This window comes from Silurus aristotelis (genome assembly GCF_946808225.1).
Source record: "Silurus aristotelis genome assembly, chromosome: 22".
NCBI lineage: Eukaryota > Metazoa > Chordata > Actinopteri > Siluriformes > Siluridae > Silurus > Silurus aristotelis.
The window spans coordinates 12,086,730-12,105,498 of record NC_139595.1 but is presented as its reverse complement, the minus strand read 5'-3'; the positions used below and the strand labels follow the sequence as shown (position 1 = coordinate 12,105,498).

The 18,769-nt window shown below is 38.3% G+C and overlaps 1 protein-coding gene across 7 annotated transcripts; it reads left to right on the top strand.

The window, feature by feature from the left end:
* Window positions 1–221: 221 nt before the first annotated feature.
* Window positions 222–18,544, top strand: LOC310717743 (uncharacterized protein). Of its 7 annotated transcripts, XM_083526185.1 has the most exons (8): window positions 222–831; window positions 11,450–12,000; window positions 12,776–12,872; window positions 13,015–13,227; window positions 16,777–16,910; window positions 17,345–17,466; window positions 17,565–17,761; window positions 18,164–18,544. In XM_083526185.1, exons 2-6 carry the CDS (start codon window positions 11,973–11,975, stop codon window positions 17,395–17,397), a joined length of 525 nt encoding a protein of 174 aa, XP_083382311.1. In that variant the 5' UTR covers window positions 222–831; window positions 11,450–11,972; the 3' UTR covers window positions 17,398–17,466; window positions 17,565–17,761; window positions 18,164–18,544. The 7 variants fall into 7 exon arrangements, 4 of the variants coding, with proteins under 4 accessions (XP_083382311.1, XP_083382313.1, XP_083382312.1 ...); XM_083526184.1 differs by lacking the exon at window positions 222–831 and having other exon boundaries at window positions 11,110–12,000; XR_014530884.1 differs by lacking the exon at window positions 222–831 and having other exon boundaries at window positions 11,106–12,006; window positions 12,730–13,227.
* Window positions 18,545–18,769: the final 225 nt, after the last annotated feature.

Here is an 18,769-nt window from a genome sequence, read left to right as displayed (position 1 = left end):
AAATGTACTGTTTTGCATTTGAATGTATTATTAAAAAGTATAGTAGAAGTTCTTGGGTAGTAAATATATACTTAGTTGCACTTTTAAGAAATATGCTAAAACACACTCATACTTTTAATGACACTTTAGTGTATTTACAGAAAGCATACATATTTTATTGTTACTTAAAATATGCTTTATGTTTATGTTTCCTTAGTCTGGCAAACATCAATTCATGTTTTAGGTGTATAATTGTCTGGACCTCAGCTGGTGAGGAGAGTTCAATTACTGGACCTCAAGGATTTTCAGTTGAAGACCTAGTTTACGCCAAACATGTCCTTTGTTCCGTGTCCAAATAATTACATTTTAGACTCATCCGTCCAAAGAACATCATTCCAGAAGTCCAACACTTTGTCTATGTTCTCTCTGGCAAACTTCAGTCTGGCCTTCATGTTTTTCATAGAGAGCAAATGTTTCCTCCTTGCACACCTCCCACAAAGGTGGCTACACTTGTGATTTGTGACTAAATGTGTGGGATCTCTTTCTAATTGTAGAGGAATGCACTTTCACATCAAAAGTAGCAAGAGCCTGCTGTAGGTCCTGTGATGATATTTTAATGTTTTTGGTGATTACTTTTAGAATCTTCCAGTCTGCTTTCAGGATAAACGGCCAGACATGGGCATGTTGGCAGTTGTTTTGAATGTCCACCACTTGTAGACTATTTTCCTGATTCAAAATTCATTGGAGATCTTTTTAAATCCTTTTCCAGACTCATAAGCCATTCCAGTGTTCTTTCTAAAGGCCCTAGACAGCTCTTTCAATCTCACCATGGTGTTTACTTTCACTTCAAAAGTCAGAAGCACAACAAACTAAATGTTCGAGTGTCAAATAGGGCAAGCTTCTTTCAAAAAACGTTATAACGATGTTCTAAACATGTGTCCTGATGTGATTAACCTGTGTGTGATTTTAGCCATTTTAAGTGTGAATAAATGTGGGGATGTCCTTTATTAATTTTATTCCTCACCAGGAATTGTTTGTTTTTTAATTACATTTTACCAGTGGCGGGCCGTTCATTTGGTACCTATAAAAACCATCAATACAATACAAAAACGCAATATAACAACGCGCGGCATTCAACAGAGAGAGTTAATTCACATATGGAGGGTGAAAACCATTTTACTAAAGCAAAAAACCCAGTTAAGACAACTCCAAACCTCTACACTACTACCGCAACTGTGCCACCTACATCATCTGTAGCAGTTCAGAATCAATATTTGTCTAATAACCTGACAAAAGCATAAAAAATTAAATAAAAAACAACCTACTAACCAGAGATGCAGGCTCATAATTTGCACCGCTCCTCAGAGGCTGTAATCCAGTGGTACCACTCGTATTCATTGGTCTGGAAGTGGAGAACAAACCCTTTCCCGGGCTGAGTATGTTCAAGACTAAATCAATTTCTCTTCCTTTGTAGGCATAGAAAATCTATCCCAGATGTATTCATGTGTGCAGAGCGCTACAGACGTGTTTTGCCAGTTGAACTTGGCTTTAACACCAATCAGAGGATGGAAAAATGGTGATGCTATTTTGTAAGGCAAATTTGAAATGTGACTGGTTAAAGAAATGGATCCATTGCTAATATTCTCTATGGTAAAAAGGCCAGCAGTAGAGACTTTGAAGGCCCTGGGCAGATTAGATTGACATGGCAGCACAAAGAGGCTGAAATCTGATTGGACAAAAAATCTAACAGCCACATACATGTACTGGAAGCAGTGCAGCCAGGAGAAACGCTACGAAATGATGAGAATAAACTGTTGGGAATAAATTATTATTTATTTCATGAAACAAATATTTGAATTTAGGTTGTAAATGTAGGTCAATGCTTCTGATAGTGTTTAGGCCAGCAGAGAAGGATTTGCTGCCCCTGACGGCCCACCAATTTTGTAGAAAGTTAAAAAAATATATATATTTTATACAGTAAGGAAAATAAGTATTTGAACACCCAGCTATTTTGCAAGTTCTCCAACTTAGAAATCATGGAGGGGTCTGAAATTGTCATCGTAGGTGCATGTCCACTGTGAGAGACATAATCTAAAAAAAAAAATCTAGAAATTGTAAGTACTGTAACACGGTACAATGAATAACAAATGAATTTATACTCAAGAGTTCACAAGTAATTTAGGTTCGACTCGTTCAACATAACACTGTGCCCAGTTATGAATGAAATTTAACAGCCGGCACTTTAATTGAAAAAAATCAGATCTTTTCAGCAAAACTGGAATGCATTTCCAACCTGAATGATTAACATCATTAAGTAGAGGATTAACACATTTCAATATAAAAAAATGCAAGATTAAGTGATTTTTCTGGAACATCACTCTGACCTCATGGTGCATATCCAGCTAGCTTCTTCAGCTGAACTAAAAGCAACCAGTTCACTCATTACACTAAAGTCAACTGCCCTCTAATGGTGCGGAAACAGTACTGCACCAATTACATGAGTCTCTTTGGTAACGTACAGAATAAAAGGGGTCTCACAGAGTTAATTTACACAAGAAGGTAATGTTCAATTTAAAGGGGTTACATCTCCTCCCCCCCTGAACCTGCATGCGTCCTCGCATGTAGTGTATCTACAAAATAATTGATTCATCATCAGCATCCAGAACTTGTGGATCCAGCCTCTCAACAGGTAAGTTTCCCATATTTGTTTCAAACGGACTGCTTTTCTCCAGGCCTTCCTCAGGTAAGTACAGAACCTTACTGCTTTCTGAAGGTTCAAAGGACATTGCATTAGGATTTAGTGTTGTCACACTGGTATCCTCATCTGTGGGGTCTTTGTAAAGTGTTTCTCGAATAACGGTAATAGTAGGACATGGTGCGTCTTGGGGGACATTATAATCTACCTCTGCTACATCATGGGCTGGGACTGATTTTTGTGCAGTTTCATCTGAAAAGTCAGATTCATCCATTTCAAAAGTCTCTCCAGAACAAAGGATCCTTTCCTCATTATCCACGTTGTCATTTTCATTTAATGAATTTGAGGAAGTCAAAAATCCGCAGGGCAAAAGCAAATCTCGATGAAGAGTTCTTTCAGGACCATTCATGGAAAAAGGCTTTACTACATAAACAGGGGAATCATTTATCTGCTTGACCACTTGATAGACTGTATTACTCCATCTGTCAGCAAGCTTATGTTTTCCTCTTATGCCCACGTTTCTCACAAGGACACGGTCCCCCACATGCAAGGTAGATTCTCTCACTTTCAGGTCATACCTCTCTTTATTACGAAGGGCTGTTTTCTTACTGTGCTCAACAGCAATCTTGTAACTTTCCTGTAAACTTTCCTGCAGCTTTTTGATGTACTCAGTGAAAGTAACTCTCTTTCCTCCTTCTGGTCTGATACCAAAAGCCACATCAATGGGAAGGCTTGGCTGTCTCCCAAACATTAACTGGTAAGGAGAGAAACCAGTTGTATCATTCTTGGTACAGTTATAGGCGTGTACCAACAGTTGAACATGATCACGCCATCTTACTTTGTCTTCCTCTTGGAGGGTTCCAGGCATTTGAAGCAGTGTGCGATTAAACCGCTCCACGGGATTTCCACGCGGGTGGTAAGGAGTAGTCCGCGTCTTCTTTATCCCTAACAAGAGACAAAGATCTTTTATTACAACTGATTCAAAATCACGACCTTGATCGCTGTGCAAACGTTCTGGGATCCCATAGTGTACAAAGAAGTTATTCCACAGGGTTTTAGCGACGGTTTTGGCTCTTTGGTCAGATGTTGGGACTTCCACTGCATATTTAGTAAAATGGTCAGTGATAACGAGGATGTTCTTTGTACCACGACCATCCGGTTTAAGAGAGAGATAGTCCATACAGACTAGTTCTAGAGGTCTGCTGGTCTCTATATTAACTAAAGGGGATGCTCTTTGGGCCTTGGCTTTTCTCCTAATGCACCTCTCACAAGTATTGACTTTGTGTTCTACATCTAGAAACATCCTTGGCCAGTAAAAGCGGGTGCGGACCAGATCCAATGTACGCTCTCCTCCCATATGACCTATTGAATCATGCAGGGCTTCCAATGCAATCTCTCTGAACTTCTGTGGAAGGACAAGTTGATGAAACTGACTTTCTCGGTCCATACGTTTTCTGTATAGTACTCCATCTATGAAGGTGTATTGATCCATAACTCTGAGCATTAACTGCACTTCTCTGGGTTCTTGGCGTCTGACACGGTAAGAGAGTCGTTTGCCAGTTTTTAAAAGTTCAATTACTCTGCTTATCATAGGGTCCTGTGACTGTGCAGCAATCCACTCTTGTGGTGACATTCTGGGGAGAGTGCTTGACCCAGGAAGTAAATCTGCCTGCATAACCTCAGTTGGAATGGCATCAGCATTCATGGCCAAACATTCTACAGCAGTAAGCACGGGATCTCCGTTTCCTTCTTCATCCGGAAGCTCATGCAACTGATGTCGCCTGCTAATGGCTTTTACTGCGTCATTTGGAAATGAGGTTCCATTCCCTTCTCCCATAAATTGAGCGAGGAATTGAGAAACTCGATCATCTTCAGCTTCACAACTGAAATCCACATTTGATTGAGGGTGTGGTCGACTGGACAGTCCATCGGCATCCACGTTTTTCTTCCCTGCTCTATATTGAAGGCTGAAATTGAAAGTTGATAAGGCCGCAAGCCAACGGTGTCCAGCAGCATCGAGTTTGGCCGATGTCAATATATACGTCAGTGGGTTATTATCTGTCATGACAACAAACTCTGTTCCATACAGGTAATCATAGAATTTTTCTGTTATGGCCCACTTCAAGGCTAAAAATTCCAGCTTGTGGGTGGGATAACGTTTCTCACAATTTGATAGCCCCCTGCTGGCAAATGCAATGACCCTCAGTTGGCCTTCTTGCTCTTGATATAAGGCAGCTCCCAGGCCTTGCAGGCTGGCATCCGTGTGAAGGATGTACGGCAATTTAGGATTTGCAAACCCTAACACTGGAGCGCTGGTAAGTTTCTCAATTAAGGTCTGGAAAGAAACATCACACTCTGCTGTCCACCTGCTACCATGCAGGGTGCATTTGTCACTCCCTGCGGCAATCTGTTGAATTCCCAGAACCCCATTGGTGTCACAAAGGCTGTCTTATGTTTGTCCTCCTCTTCTACCTCGACGTGATAATACATCCTTTATCGTTTGATTGTTCAACTTTCGATAATCTACGCAGAGGCGGATGGACCCATTTTTCTTTTTCACCACAACTATGGGTGAGGCGAATAGACTTTCAGACTCCCGAATGATGTTTGCATCTTTGAGTTCCTGAAGATGTAATCTAACAGCCTCATAATCAGAAAGATGGATAGGTCTCACCCGTTGTTTAAAAGGGGTTGGGTCAAAAAGACGAATCTTGTGCTTAACTGCTGTGGTATGCCCATAATCAAGATCATTTGTCGCAAAGACTTCAGAAATGGAATTGAGCTTTTCTGTAATCCTGTTTTTCCACTCTTCCGAGAGAGGGGAGCTGGTAAAATCAAAAGAGATCTTATCATCATGGGTAGTAGAACACATGGCATTGCAGCTAACCACTGCAGAGGGAAGGAGTTTCGACTCTTTCTCTTTGACAGAGGTCTCCTTCAGTGATGACAGAACAGATGGAACATAAAGTTCAGCTAAGCAGCACTTTCTTGGAAGCGTTATTTCGTGGGCAGTTTCGTTCTGAAGAAGGATAGGTACTTTGAATGAGGTTCTTCTGGGACTCGTGAGGACATAACTGCAAAGAAATAAGCCACTAGGAAGGTTGGGGTAAGCACATGGTTCCACCACAAGGGATGCATTTGTGGCTGTAGACACGCCCCTCACGTATCCATCCAAACCATCTTTTGACCAGCAGGTATTTTGATGTTCTGTTTCCCTTTCAGGTTTACTTGGACCACTTTACCATTTTGTTGTTCAAGGGTGTGTCTTCGCAACAGAGTTTGGAATAGAGCCGAGTATTGAGGTAGTTCTTTGAGAACAGTATGGCCATTTCTAGCCGTGGCAAAAGATCTGAACAAGATATCAAGAGTGTTGGTGCCAACAAGTACTGGGATTTCAAGATTGAATTTGTAATCAGGAATGACAAGTGCTAGTGTGGTAACAGTTTCAGCTTTTCCGGTGATGTCTTCAGGAAAATGCATGTCCACTTCTATGTAGCCCAGATATGGCACTGTCTGCCCCCCAGCCCCCTCAACCTCAATGAGATTGTCTAAAGAAAGGATTGGACAGGATGATAAGTAAGTGTCATAAAAAGACTTGGACACAGTTGTCACCTGTGACCCTGAATCAAGAAGGGAAATACAAAGCTTTCCTTCAATGACGATTTCAGCTGTACATTTGGGACCTATGATACTAGAAGTTAGCTCACTATCATCAGCTAGATCATTGGAAAAATTTAGACTTTGTATACCTTCTCTTTTTGATCCATGGGGACACTTGATTTGGCAAAGGGCCCCAGTATGTCCCATTACTGAAACCCGATCTGGTTTAACGGCATGCCATTCCTCTTTGTCCAGTCATCCTGTTTAGCTTTAAGCTCTTTGTGCTTTCGGACTACAAGAGCTTTGTTGATGGAGCTTTCACATAGTCTGGCTACATGGCCATCTTCTCCACATCTAAAGCAGAACCACGGCTTTGGCGGTTTACTTGTTACATGTTGCACATTTGTCTCAACTTTAGCTGGCATTTGTTTTGAACTCTTCACTAATTCAGGTTCCTGTCTCTCTTTCTTTTTAAATTTGGAGGATTCTAACTGCAATTTTAAATCGGCCACCTGCCTTCTCAAGGCCTCAGTCTCAGATAGACAAGCTTGCAATATTTCAGAATCACCATAAGTAGAGACATCTGTAGCTAACTGGACATGACTGGCAGCTTTATGTTTCGAACTACCTATGTGTCGCTGCATCCGGTCAAGCTTTGCAGCTCTTCGGTCTTCTTCAGTTCTTAAAAGCAACAACAGCTCAGCAAAGTCAGGTGGTGTCCTCGCCTTTGACTCAAGCTGAAGAGTAAGTATCAAAGAATGATCCCAGCACCCACGCTGAAACTGTTTTAGTAGGTGTCGATTTGCAGAGGACTCCTTTACCCCGCCCCGTCTGACAGCAGTGCTAAGAATGGTCTGTAACCTCTGTAAGTAGTCAGAAGCTTTTTCACCGGCATCTTGGTGAGTATTAAGGAACCTGGCAAAAATCTCATCGCCATCCTCCACCAGCCCGTAAGCAGAATCAAGAAGCTTAACATAGTCTTTTGGAGGGGCAGTGGAACCCAGTTGTTTGACTACATCTGAGGCTGGTGGTAAGAGACTTTCAAGGATTTTCCTCCGCTGAACATCTGGAGGAAGAGAATCTTGTAGCAGAAGGTCAACATGGAGGCACCACGTATCAAAGTCAGCCTCACCGGGGGGGGTTTTGGGACCCTACCAGAAAAGGAACGCAGCCACTTTGTATGTGTTTGCACAGCAGAAGTGTCATTTTTAATAACATGCTCTACAACTATACGTTGCACCTCAGGTGGGTTTACTTCATCTGTGGTAAGTACATTCAATGTCTTTTTCCTCACTACTGGATCAGATATGCTGTCAGATTTTGGATTTTTGACAGTGGATTTCACTTTTCTTCTCTTAAGCTGCGATTTTCCCTTGCGTCTTTGCAGGATGGAACTGCTTTGATCAGTGACATCTGAATCAGTGTCACCACTACTAACATCACTGGAGTCCAGAGAAGAGTGCTCTGCTTGGGCATCTGACTGTTTAGTGAGTGGGGTTAACACTTTAACAGTATCTATATGCCAAGTCACTGTGGGGTTCCGCACATTGTTGACCTCTAGAGGTAATTCTGGCTCCAGACTTAAAACAGGAGTATGTGTATCAAACTCTACTATTGCAGGTGGCTGCCTTGACTGTAAGCGCTAGGGTCTACCCTCACTATTTTCACAATAACCCCATACCTTTTGAAAGTTTCAGCAATATCATCATCAGTATCTGTATCAGTGACACCTAACACACATACAGAGCAATTCGCTTTGACATGGTAGCGCCTTTCAACATCTGAGACACTCATTTTGCTATCAAAAACCCTTTCTCTTTCAAAATTTTTTATTTTTTTTTACAAGAAATAAAATGTCACTTGGTACGAAAAAATAAAAATAAAATGTGCTCAGGCTGTGTTTATCCTCCTGGCTGGCTCGCCATGATGTAAGTACTGTAACACGGTACAATGAATAACAAATGAATTTATACTCAAGAGTTCACAAGTAATTTAAGTTCGACTCTAGGAGGATAACATAACACTGAGCCCAGTTATGAATGAAATTTAACAGCCGGCACTTTAATTGAAATTTCAGAAAGAAAACTTAGGAAATAACACAATGAAGTGAGAGAAAGGGGCTTGACATTAAACTCAAGATAGAATAAAGATAAAATAAAAAAAATTGAAACGAAATAAAGTAAAATGTCCCAAAGTCTCTTGTATCCTGTAGGTGTAAATATATTTCTCAACCGTGAATGGTGTAAAGGGTTTTTTTTTTTCTTTTGTAAATTTTTCTTTTTCTACTCAGGTAGTGTGTACAGAGTGTGTGAGGTCGTAGCTTAGCTGTTGTAACCCGTAAATCCACAGGGGGTGTAAGTTCACTCCACATGTGTGGGTCAATAGGCTCTGGCTCGCCAATCAAAAGTAGATCACGATGCAGAATCAGACTCCAAATATAAAAACCCAATCTGCACAAAATAATGCAGTAACATTAAGCAGATCTCTCAATTTTAACATTCAAAAACAGATATTTACCATAAGCTACATAAAATATCCACTAGTACAAATATAAACTCAATGTATGACAATGCGAACATGTAAACTACTTAAAGTGTACAAATGTGTGACAATATTGTCATATAACATCTTTCTTCCCACCCATTTTCATGGACATACTCATAAATGATTAAATCATTTAAGCGATACAGACTTATTAGCTTTGTTCACAAATGTAACTTTCTTTATATACATAAAACACTTCTCAAACCTCATAGGTAACTCTAATTGGGTTTTAGTACACATATAGAGAAGGATTGTTATCAGATTACTAAAATAGTTAATAAGCAAACAAACTCACTAGAGTTCTCATAAAGAAACACGGTAATCAACCGAAAAAATCAGATCTTTTCAGCAAAACTGGAATGCATTTCCAACCTGAATGATTTTTAACATCATTAAGTAGAGGATTAACACATTTCAATATAAAAAAATGCAAGATTAAGTGATTTTTCTGGAACATCACTCTGACCTCATGGTGCATATCCAGCTAGCTTCTTCAGCTGAACAAAAAGCAACCAGTTCACTCATTACACTAAAGTCAACTGCCCTCTAATGGTGCGGAAACAGTACTGCACCAATTACATGAGTCTCTTTGGTAACGTACAGAAAAAAAGGGGTCTTACAGAGTTAATTTACACAAAAAGGTAATGTTCAATTTAAAGGGGTTACAAAATCACAATGTATGATTTTTTAACTATTTATTTGTATGATACAGCTGCAAATAAGTATTTGAACACCTGAGAAAGTCAATGTTAATATTTGGTACAGTAGCCTTTGTTTGCAATTACAGAGGTCAAATGTTTCCTGTAGTTTTTCACCAGGTTTGCACACACTGCAGGAGGGATTTTGGCCCACTCCTCCACACAGATCTTCTCTAGATCAGTCAGGTTTCTGGCCTGTCGCTGAGAAACACGGAGTTTGAGCTCCCTCCAAAGATTCTCTATTGGGTTTAGGTCTGGAGACTGGCTAGGCCACGCCAGAACCTTGATATGCTTCTTACAGAGCCACTCCTTGGTTATCCTGGCTGTGTACTTCAGGTCATTGTCATGTTGGAAGACCCAGCCTCGACCCATCTTCAATGCTCTAACTGAGGGAAGGAGGTTGTTTCCCAAAATCTCGCAATACATAGCCCCGGTCATCCTCTCCTTAATACAGTGCAGTCACCCTGTCCCATGTGCAGAAAAACACCCCCAAAACCTGATGCTACCACCCCCATGCTTTACAGTAGGGATGGTGTTCTTGGGATGATCCTCATCATTCTTCTTCCTCCAAACACGTTTAGTGGAATTATGACCCAAAAGTTCTATTTTGGTCTCATCTGACCACATGACTTTCTCCCATGACTCCTCTGGATCATCCAAATGGTCATTGGCAAAATTAAGACGTGCCTGGGCATGTGCTGGTTTAAGCAGGGGAACCTTGAGTGCCATGCATGATTTCAAACCATGACGTCTTAGTGTATTACCAACAGTAACCTTGGAAACCGTGATCCCAGCTCTTTTCAGGTCATTGACCAGCATCTCCCTTGTAGTTCTGGGTTGATTTCTCACCTTCATTAGGATCATTGAGACCCCACGAGGTGAAATCTTGCATGGAGCCCCAGTCCGAGGAAGATTGACAGTCATGTTTAGCTTCTTCCATTTTCTAATGATTGCTCCAACAGTGGACCTTTTTTCACCAAGCTGCTTGGCAATTTCCCGGAAGCCCTTTCCAGCCTTGTGGAGGTGTACAATTTTGTCTCTAGTGTCTTTGGACAGCTCTTTGGTCTTGGCCATGTTAGTAGTTGGATTCGTACTGATTGTATGGGGTGGACAGGTGTCTTTATGCAGCTAACGACCTCAAACAGGTGCATCTAATTTAGGATAATAAATGTAGTGGAGGTGGACATTTTAAAGGCAGACTAACAGGTCTTTAAGGGTCAGAATTCTAGCTGATAGACAGGTGTTCAAATACTTATTTGCAGCTGTATCATACAAATAAATAGTTTAAAAATCATATATTGTGATTTCTGGATTTTTTTTTTTGATTATGTCTCTCACAGTGGACATACACCTACGATGACAATTTCAGACCCCTCCATGATTTCTAAGTGGGAGAACTTGCAAAATAGCAGGGTGTTCAAATACTTATTTTCCTCACTGTATATTACTTGAATATTAATTGTTTTATTATATTACTATTAATTGTTTAATTGTTTAGTTATATTACTTGAGTATTATTAACATTTATATTAAATATGAAGTGTCCTAATTTGCACATGACTGTATATTGCAGTATGTGTATTAGTTTATATAAATATTAAATATTAACATAATAAAAATGTGCTTCAGCCTGCTTTACATGATCTTGAAAAACAAACTGTATTACAAAGTGTATTAATTTACTCACACATAAATACATTATAAATATAAAATATACAAATGTACAAACTTTTAATATTAAATATATTAAGAAATCTACTTCTAGTAAGTACCTAACTTCTAATCTTAATAATATAACATTAATGAGTCAATTTGCAAAAAATACACTTGAATTGTGTAAGAAAGAAAGAAATTGGCAAACATATTTCACATTCTTTGTACAGCAGTGCATTACATTATGGACTATACACAGTCACGAAGTAGTGATATAAAGAATTTACTGCAGATTCACAGGTGGCTGCAGTCTTCAAACACTGTGGAAAATAACATTTTGCTTGATTTTTCCTTTAAAAAAAGTAAAAGAAAAGTAAGTGTTACACCATTATTTTTGTTCAGCTTCTTCAAGCGTCAAAAAGATAAAATTCAAGATATAATTTGTATTTCTTCATTTTGTCACTTTAGTGCCCAATTGCAATCATGACATAATCATACTTCTTTTGTAGTTCAAACTAAATGTTGCGGTTCATTAAATTTCACCAATCAGAGACAAGCTTTTCAAATCGACAGGTAATTGTCCAATCGCATGCTGGCATATAAAGTATATGAAATAAAGTACCTCTCATAGACTCTTTTAGTGCCGACGGCATGATGACGTAACGGCGCCAGCAGGAGGCGGTCAATACAAACCAGCACAAAGTCGATTCAAAAGGAACACGAACATCATCTTGTGATGGAGTACAGGATCTCATTTTAAATGTTATATCATACCTACTGCCACTGCCAGAAAAACAAAAACCATGACACAAAGAGCACAATTCATATCAGGTAAGAGTAAAGAAACTATTGTCTTTTGTTGATATGGTTTGCTTAACTGTCTAAAAATGTTCATGCATGCGTACCTACACAGAAATTGAACAACTGAATTGCTATATCATGTAACGCTAATGTTTTAGCGTGTAATTTAGCTAACTGCTATCTAACGACCAGACACTAAACATAAAGAAAACTGTTTGTGTCGTCTTCTTTTCTGCAGCTGTCTTAAGTGCAATTGTACAAACAGAAAGGTCGCAGTGAACAAACCAATGTTATGTGTCAGGTCTGTGTACAAGTATGTGCATGTGCTAACGTAGGCAACCTGAAGAGCAGCTCGTAATGTATTGTAGTGAGGTACTTTTCTCCTGCACCTTAGCCCCGCCCACAAAACCACCACAAGGTTTAATAACTGAAAAAGGCAATATTGAGCAAACATCGCATTCAGATTTATTATTTTTATTCAAAATTGTAAATGAAGTTGTATTATGTTCTCTATTTCCACAACAATTTGGATGCTTTCCTTTCCATGTCAAGTCATTATGTAACCTTTTAGCTTCCATTAAATATCATTTCCATTGGTTGGACATAAAAAAACTTTTTTTCCCAAATATAATGTTTGTGTTCATAAGAACAAATAAATGCATACATGTTGAATTGGCATTAGGGCAAATGAAGGATGGCAGATTCTTATTTTTTGGGTGGAATATACTTTTAATTGGTGTTTATGTTCATTCAGCTCAGTCTGACAACTATAATGCCTTTCTTTGATATATATTTATAATTTCAGATGTGTACAAAGACTTAATTGTAAAATGGGATGCTTTCAAGAGAGAAGAAGACATCTGGCGGACCAGTACACAGCAAGAAAAAATCCTATTGAGGCTGTAAATGTTTATGATTATCTTTCATTCATGATTGTTGTACTGTTTAACAGCAATATTTTGCTTGCCTTTTTCCCTCCTTCTTATTTGACTTACCTGGGGTGGGATAAAATGTTAATTTTGTAAATGCACATGTTGTTTTTAGGTCACAAGTACCTCAAAATCTCAACCACAACTGCAAGTATCTCAAAATGCAGCTAAAGTTGCAATGGGAGAACCAACTTAAAAGAGACCTACAGATGTTGCACAGGAAGAAAAGAGCTCCTGTTACCTCCACTCCATTGTCTGATGAATTGGATGACACTGCAATTAACTTGTTTCAGAACAGAGACAAATCAGAATATCAAGGAACAGAGCAGTAAGCAATATTTTAATTTTATATTAAATAATGAAAGGTGAAAGGTATATTTCTCTCTGATTTATTTCTTGTTAAAAAGGTAAGTTAACTTTAGATTATTCCACCTCTATTTTAGATATTTTAAAATCTGACCTAATAGAGCAATGTTAGCTGTCAATTTGTCTAATGAGATTTTTAAAGCAGCAAAATGTTCCATTCCAGGTGTCTAATTTCCGATTTTTTTATTCAGACTATGATGCTATTTGCAAGGATCATTATTATGTGTATTAGGGGTGTGTGTGTGTGTGTGTGTGTGTATATATGTGTGTATATATATATATATATATATATATATATATATATATATATATATATATATATATATATATATATATATATACAGTGAGGAAAATAAGTATTTGAACACCCTGCTATTTTGCAAGTTCTCCCACTTAGAAATCATGGAGGGGTCTGAAATTGTCATCGTAGGTGCATGTCCACTGTGAGAGACATAATCTAAAAAAAAAAATCCAGAAATCACAATATATGATTTTTAAACTATTTATTTGTATGATACAGCTGCAAATAAGTATTTGAACACCTGTCTATCAGCTAGAATTCTGACCCTCAAAGACCTGTTAGTCTGCCTTTAAAATGTCCACCTCCACTACATTTATTATCCTAAATTAGATGCACCTGTTTGAGGTCGTTAGCTGCATAAAGACACCTGTCCACCCATACAATCAGTAAGAATCCAACTACTAACATGGCCAAGACCAAAGAGCTGTCCAAAGACACTAGAGACAAAAATGTACACCTCCACAAGGCTGGAAAGGGCTACGGGGAAATTGCCAAGCAGCTTGGTGAAAAAAGGTCCACTGTTGGAGCAATTTAGAAAATGGAAGAAGCTAAACATGACTGTCAATCTCCTGGGGCTCCATGCAATATCTTACTTTGTGGGGTCTCAATGATCCTAAGGAAGGTGAGAAATCAGCCCAGAACTACACGGGAGGAGCTGATCAATGACCTGAAAAGAGCTGAGACCACCGTTTCCAAGGTTACTGTTGGTAATACACTAAGACGTCATGGTTTGAAATCATGCATGGAACGGAAGGTTCCCCTGCTTAAACCAGCACATGTCCAGGCACGTCTTAAGTTTGCCAATGACCATTTGGATGATCCAGAGGAGTCATGGGAGAAAGTCATGTGGTCAGATGAGACCAAAATAGAACTTTTGGGTCATAATTCCACTGAACATTTTTGAAGAAAGAAGAATGATGAGTACCATCCCAAGAACACCTTCCCTACTGTAAAGCATGGGGGTGGTAGCATCATGCTTTGGGGTGTTTTTCTGCACATGGGACAGGGCGACTGCACTGTATTAAGGAGAGGATGACCGGGGCCATGTATTGCGAGATTTTGGGGAACAACCTCCTTCCCTCAGTTAGAGCATTAAAGATGGGTCGAGGCTGGGTCTTCCCACATGACAATGACCCGAAGCACACAGCCAGGATAACCAAGGAATGGCTCTGTAAGAAGCATATCAAGGTTCTGGCGTGTCCTAGCCAGTCTCCAGACCTAAACCCAATAGAGAATCTTTGGAGGGAGCTTAAACTCCGTGTTTCTCAGCAACAGGCCAGAAACCTGACTGATCTAGAGAAGATCTGTGTGGAGGAGTGGGCCAAAATCCCTCCTGCAGTGTGTGCAACCCTGGTGAAAAACTACAGGAAACAGTAGTAATTGCAAACAAAGGCTACTGTACCAAATATTGACATTGACTTTCTCAGGTGTTCAAATACTTATTTGCAGCTGTATCATACAAATAAATAGTTATAAAATCATACATTGTGATTTCTGGATTTTTTTTTTTTAGATTATGTCTCTCACAGTGGACATACACCTACGATGACAATTTCAGACCCCTCCATGATTTCTAAGTGGGAGAACTTGCAAAATAGCAGGGTGTTCAAATACTTATTTTCCTCACTGTATATATATATATATATATATATATATATATATATATATATATATACAGTACAGACCAAAAGTTTGGACACACCTTCTCATTCAAAGAGTTTTCTTTATTTTATATGAAAATTGACACTTTTGACAATTGACAATTGATTCACACTGAAGGCATCAAAACTATGAATTAACACATGTGGAATTATATACATGACAAAAAAGTGTGAAACAACTGAAAAATGTCATATTCTAGGTTCTTCAAAGTAGCCACCTTTTGCTTTGATTAATGCTTTGCACACTCTTGGCATTCTCTTGATGAGCTTCAAGAAGTAGTCACCTGAAATGGTTTTCCAACAGTCTTGAAGGAGTTCCCTGAGAGATGCATGGCCCTATACTTGTTGGCCCTTTTGCCTTCACTCTGCGGTCCAGCTCACCCCAAACCATCTCGATTGGGTTCAGGTCCGGTGACTGTGGAGGCCAGGTCATCTGGCGCAGCACCCCATCACTCTCCTTCTTGGTCAAATAGCCCTTGATGCCTTCAGTGTGACTCTACAATTTTCATAGTCATGAAAATAAAGAAAACTCTTTGAATGAGAAGGTGTGTCCAAACTTTTGGTCTGTACTGTATATATTAGGGATGCACCGAATATTCGGCCACCGAAAATTTTCGGCTGAAAATGGCTCAAAAGTGCATTTTCGGTTTTCGGCCGAAAGACTTTGATCACCGAAAAAACACGGCTGACACAGTTTGTTGTGATGACGCAAACAGAAACCGCTTCCTGCACGTGCATGTCTAAAACAACATGTCTGCGGTGTGGACGTGTTTCAGTATATCTGAGAAAGACCCACGGAGAGCGATGTGCAAAACATGTAATGCCGAAATTTCGTCTGTAAAAACTTTCTCCACGTCGGGTTTATCACCTGAAATCCAAACATCCGATCGCTATGCTGAATATGAGAGAAACGCGGCACAGAAAAGCAAAACCCCTCCGAGCACGCGCACTCCGTCTGTGGCGGACGTTTTTGAAAAGGCAGGAAGTTTCCCAGTGATATTGTTGTATTGTATCTTTTAAGCAGTTGCACTTGTTCTGAATGCACTTTGTTTTTATGAAAGAACATATTTAAAATTTTTGAACATGCCTTAATGTTCAAAAATCTTTATTTTACACATACTGCTCATTATTGTAGCTGTTTATGATCTGTGTTTCTCAAACACATTGATTTCTACAAAGCCCCTCTTTCCAAAAATTGCAGTGTGCTCTGATTGTCTAGTGATCCAGTGGGTTGGGATTTGTCCGAACACAAAATTGCATCATATGACCTCTTTAAATTCAGGCTTTGGGCTTGTCACCCTGATATTTGCTGTTTGCATATCATGTTTTGATAGACATCTGGTTTTCCTATGTTTTTGCAAAAGAGGTAAATATTATAAATTTAGCATGACCCATAGAGTCGAAGTAGACAGTTCAGTTAGAAATACTATATTTTGAAATAAATCAAATTACTCAATGAATCGTTCGACTTACTGTGAATACTTTCCAGATGCACTGTAATTTTGTAATTAACGGTATTCTAACCTTTTATTCAATGTAACACACACAGGCTGTGCTGGATAGTGATGGTGAACAAGAAGATAAAGATGGAAGAACAGAATTTTGAGAGCAGCCTGCTGCAGGGGACATCTCCCCAGAAAACTCATGTAGTGCTTGATGATGATGTTGTCAAAGCTTTGAAAGGTAAGTTGACAAGAATAAAAATTGTAAACATGAAACATATATATTTAATATTTCAAGCCATTGGTCAACCCATAGGGTTTTTTTTTGTTTTTTGTGTTACAAAATTATTCTCTTATTTTGATTTCAAAATTATTCTGCCACTCATTCTAGCTTTCGTATGGTTAATCCAACCTGTGAGTTATGTTTAATTGTAAGTAATGTTTTAAATTAAATTGCTGTTGTTTCTTAGTTAAAGCATAGGTTTAATTTTTTGTTAGATTGTGGACTTGCCTATGCTTACATGGATTAAGTCATTGGTCACTGTAAGCATTCCTTCGAAATGTAATTTTGACTTTCGTGATGGGAGACAAAAATATTTAACTGAAGCTGATACGAGGTGCTAAAGAAAATAAATATTTTAAAATTAAATTAACTAAATAATTTTTTTCTTGTAGAGCTTCCTTGGATTGTAGCATCTTTTAAAAATGTCTTAGAGGCCATGAAATGAGGCTCATCTTGCAGCTCAAGTTAAAGCCCGAGTTCTGGAGAGCTATGTCTTCCTGCATCCCCAGAATTGGTAATTATTATTATCAAAATGTAATAGTTGCAATAATTTATTTTAGCTATCTCATTCTGTATTTCATAACAGTCTTGATTGTTTCTTGTTCTACCCAGATTGCCCTCGCTGATTCTAATGCTGTCCCAAAGAGGATGTTCAAAAGACTCAACGAATCATGAGTCTCTTTTTACCCAAGACCTGCTTACATTACTTTTTGAAAAATACATTTTTGTCAGATGCACACTCACAGGGAATTGTGGTATTCAAACCTCAAAGGACCAGTTGGACCCTCACATGGTCAATGTGCTCATAGGTATGTTTAGTTCCTGTAAAACATCTCAGTTTTTTATTACTTTGATCTTCTTACATGTAAAGTAATTTAACATTTAAAATTCTTGTGCATTATTATACAGTAATTGTGGGCTGGGTACTTGTACTTAAGCATAGTTTATTAGCTTGTCATACCTTGAAATGTTGTGTAGACCTCATAATGGTTCAGCAAGACTTAATTTACATTATATTTCATGTCTAATCATGTTAGAATTAAGTATAAAAAATGTGTGCAATGTAGAACATTTCACTTTATCGTCTTGAAAAATGAGAAAATTCTGAGAAATATCATTACTTCATATTGTATTGCAATACAAAGTAAAAAAAAATAACAGTGGTAAACTTTGCTTTTGTATTTAAAACGTTTCTTTTTATCTTTTCACAGACACTGTAATAAAATAATTTCCAAGTACCACAGTGTCTGAGGTGTGAGCCCTCATTCACAGAACATGTAACAATGAGGCCTGTTCAAAGAAAAGTGGCCCTGCACCGGGAGGATATGGTTGATTTATGTTTGTTTTAAACAGTGTCCGTTCTACCACTGTTTTTTTGTTATTTGCTTGTTTTTTGAAAATGCACTTTGCTTCTGCACTTAGTTTTTTAGTACATTTTAGCTGTTTGTGCAGAAGATTACTAAATTAGTAGTATTAGTAAATTTAAGTTTTTAAGTTTTCTAAGACTAAGTGCATTTGATAAAATTGTTTGTTTTTTGTACTAAAGGTGTATATTGCACTGTATTTATTTTATACAATAAATATATTAATATAATTATGAATGATTTATCAAATCTGTTCTGCTAATACAATCCTAGTTATGATGTAAATATACTGGAAACACATTAATTTGAAGCTTAAAATATTTTTCAACTGTACTTCAAGTATAGAATTAAAGTATATTATAAATATAATTTAAAGAAGTACACTTAAATTACACTAAATATACATAAACTTGTTCCATTTTAACACAACTACGTATATTAAATTATATTGCA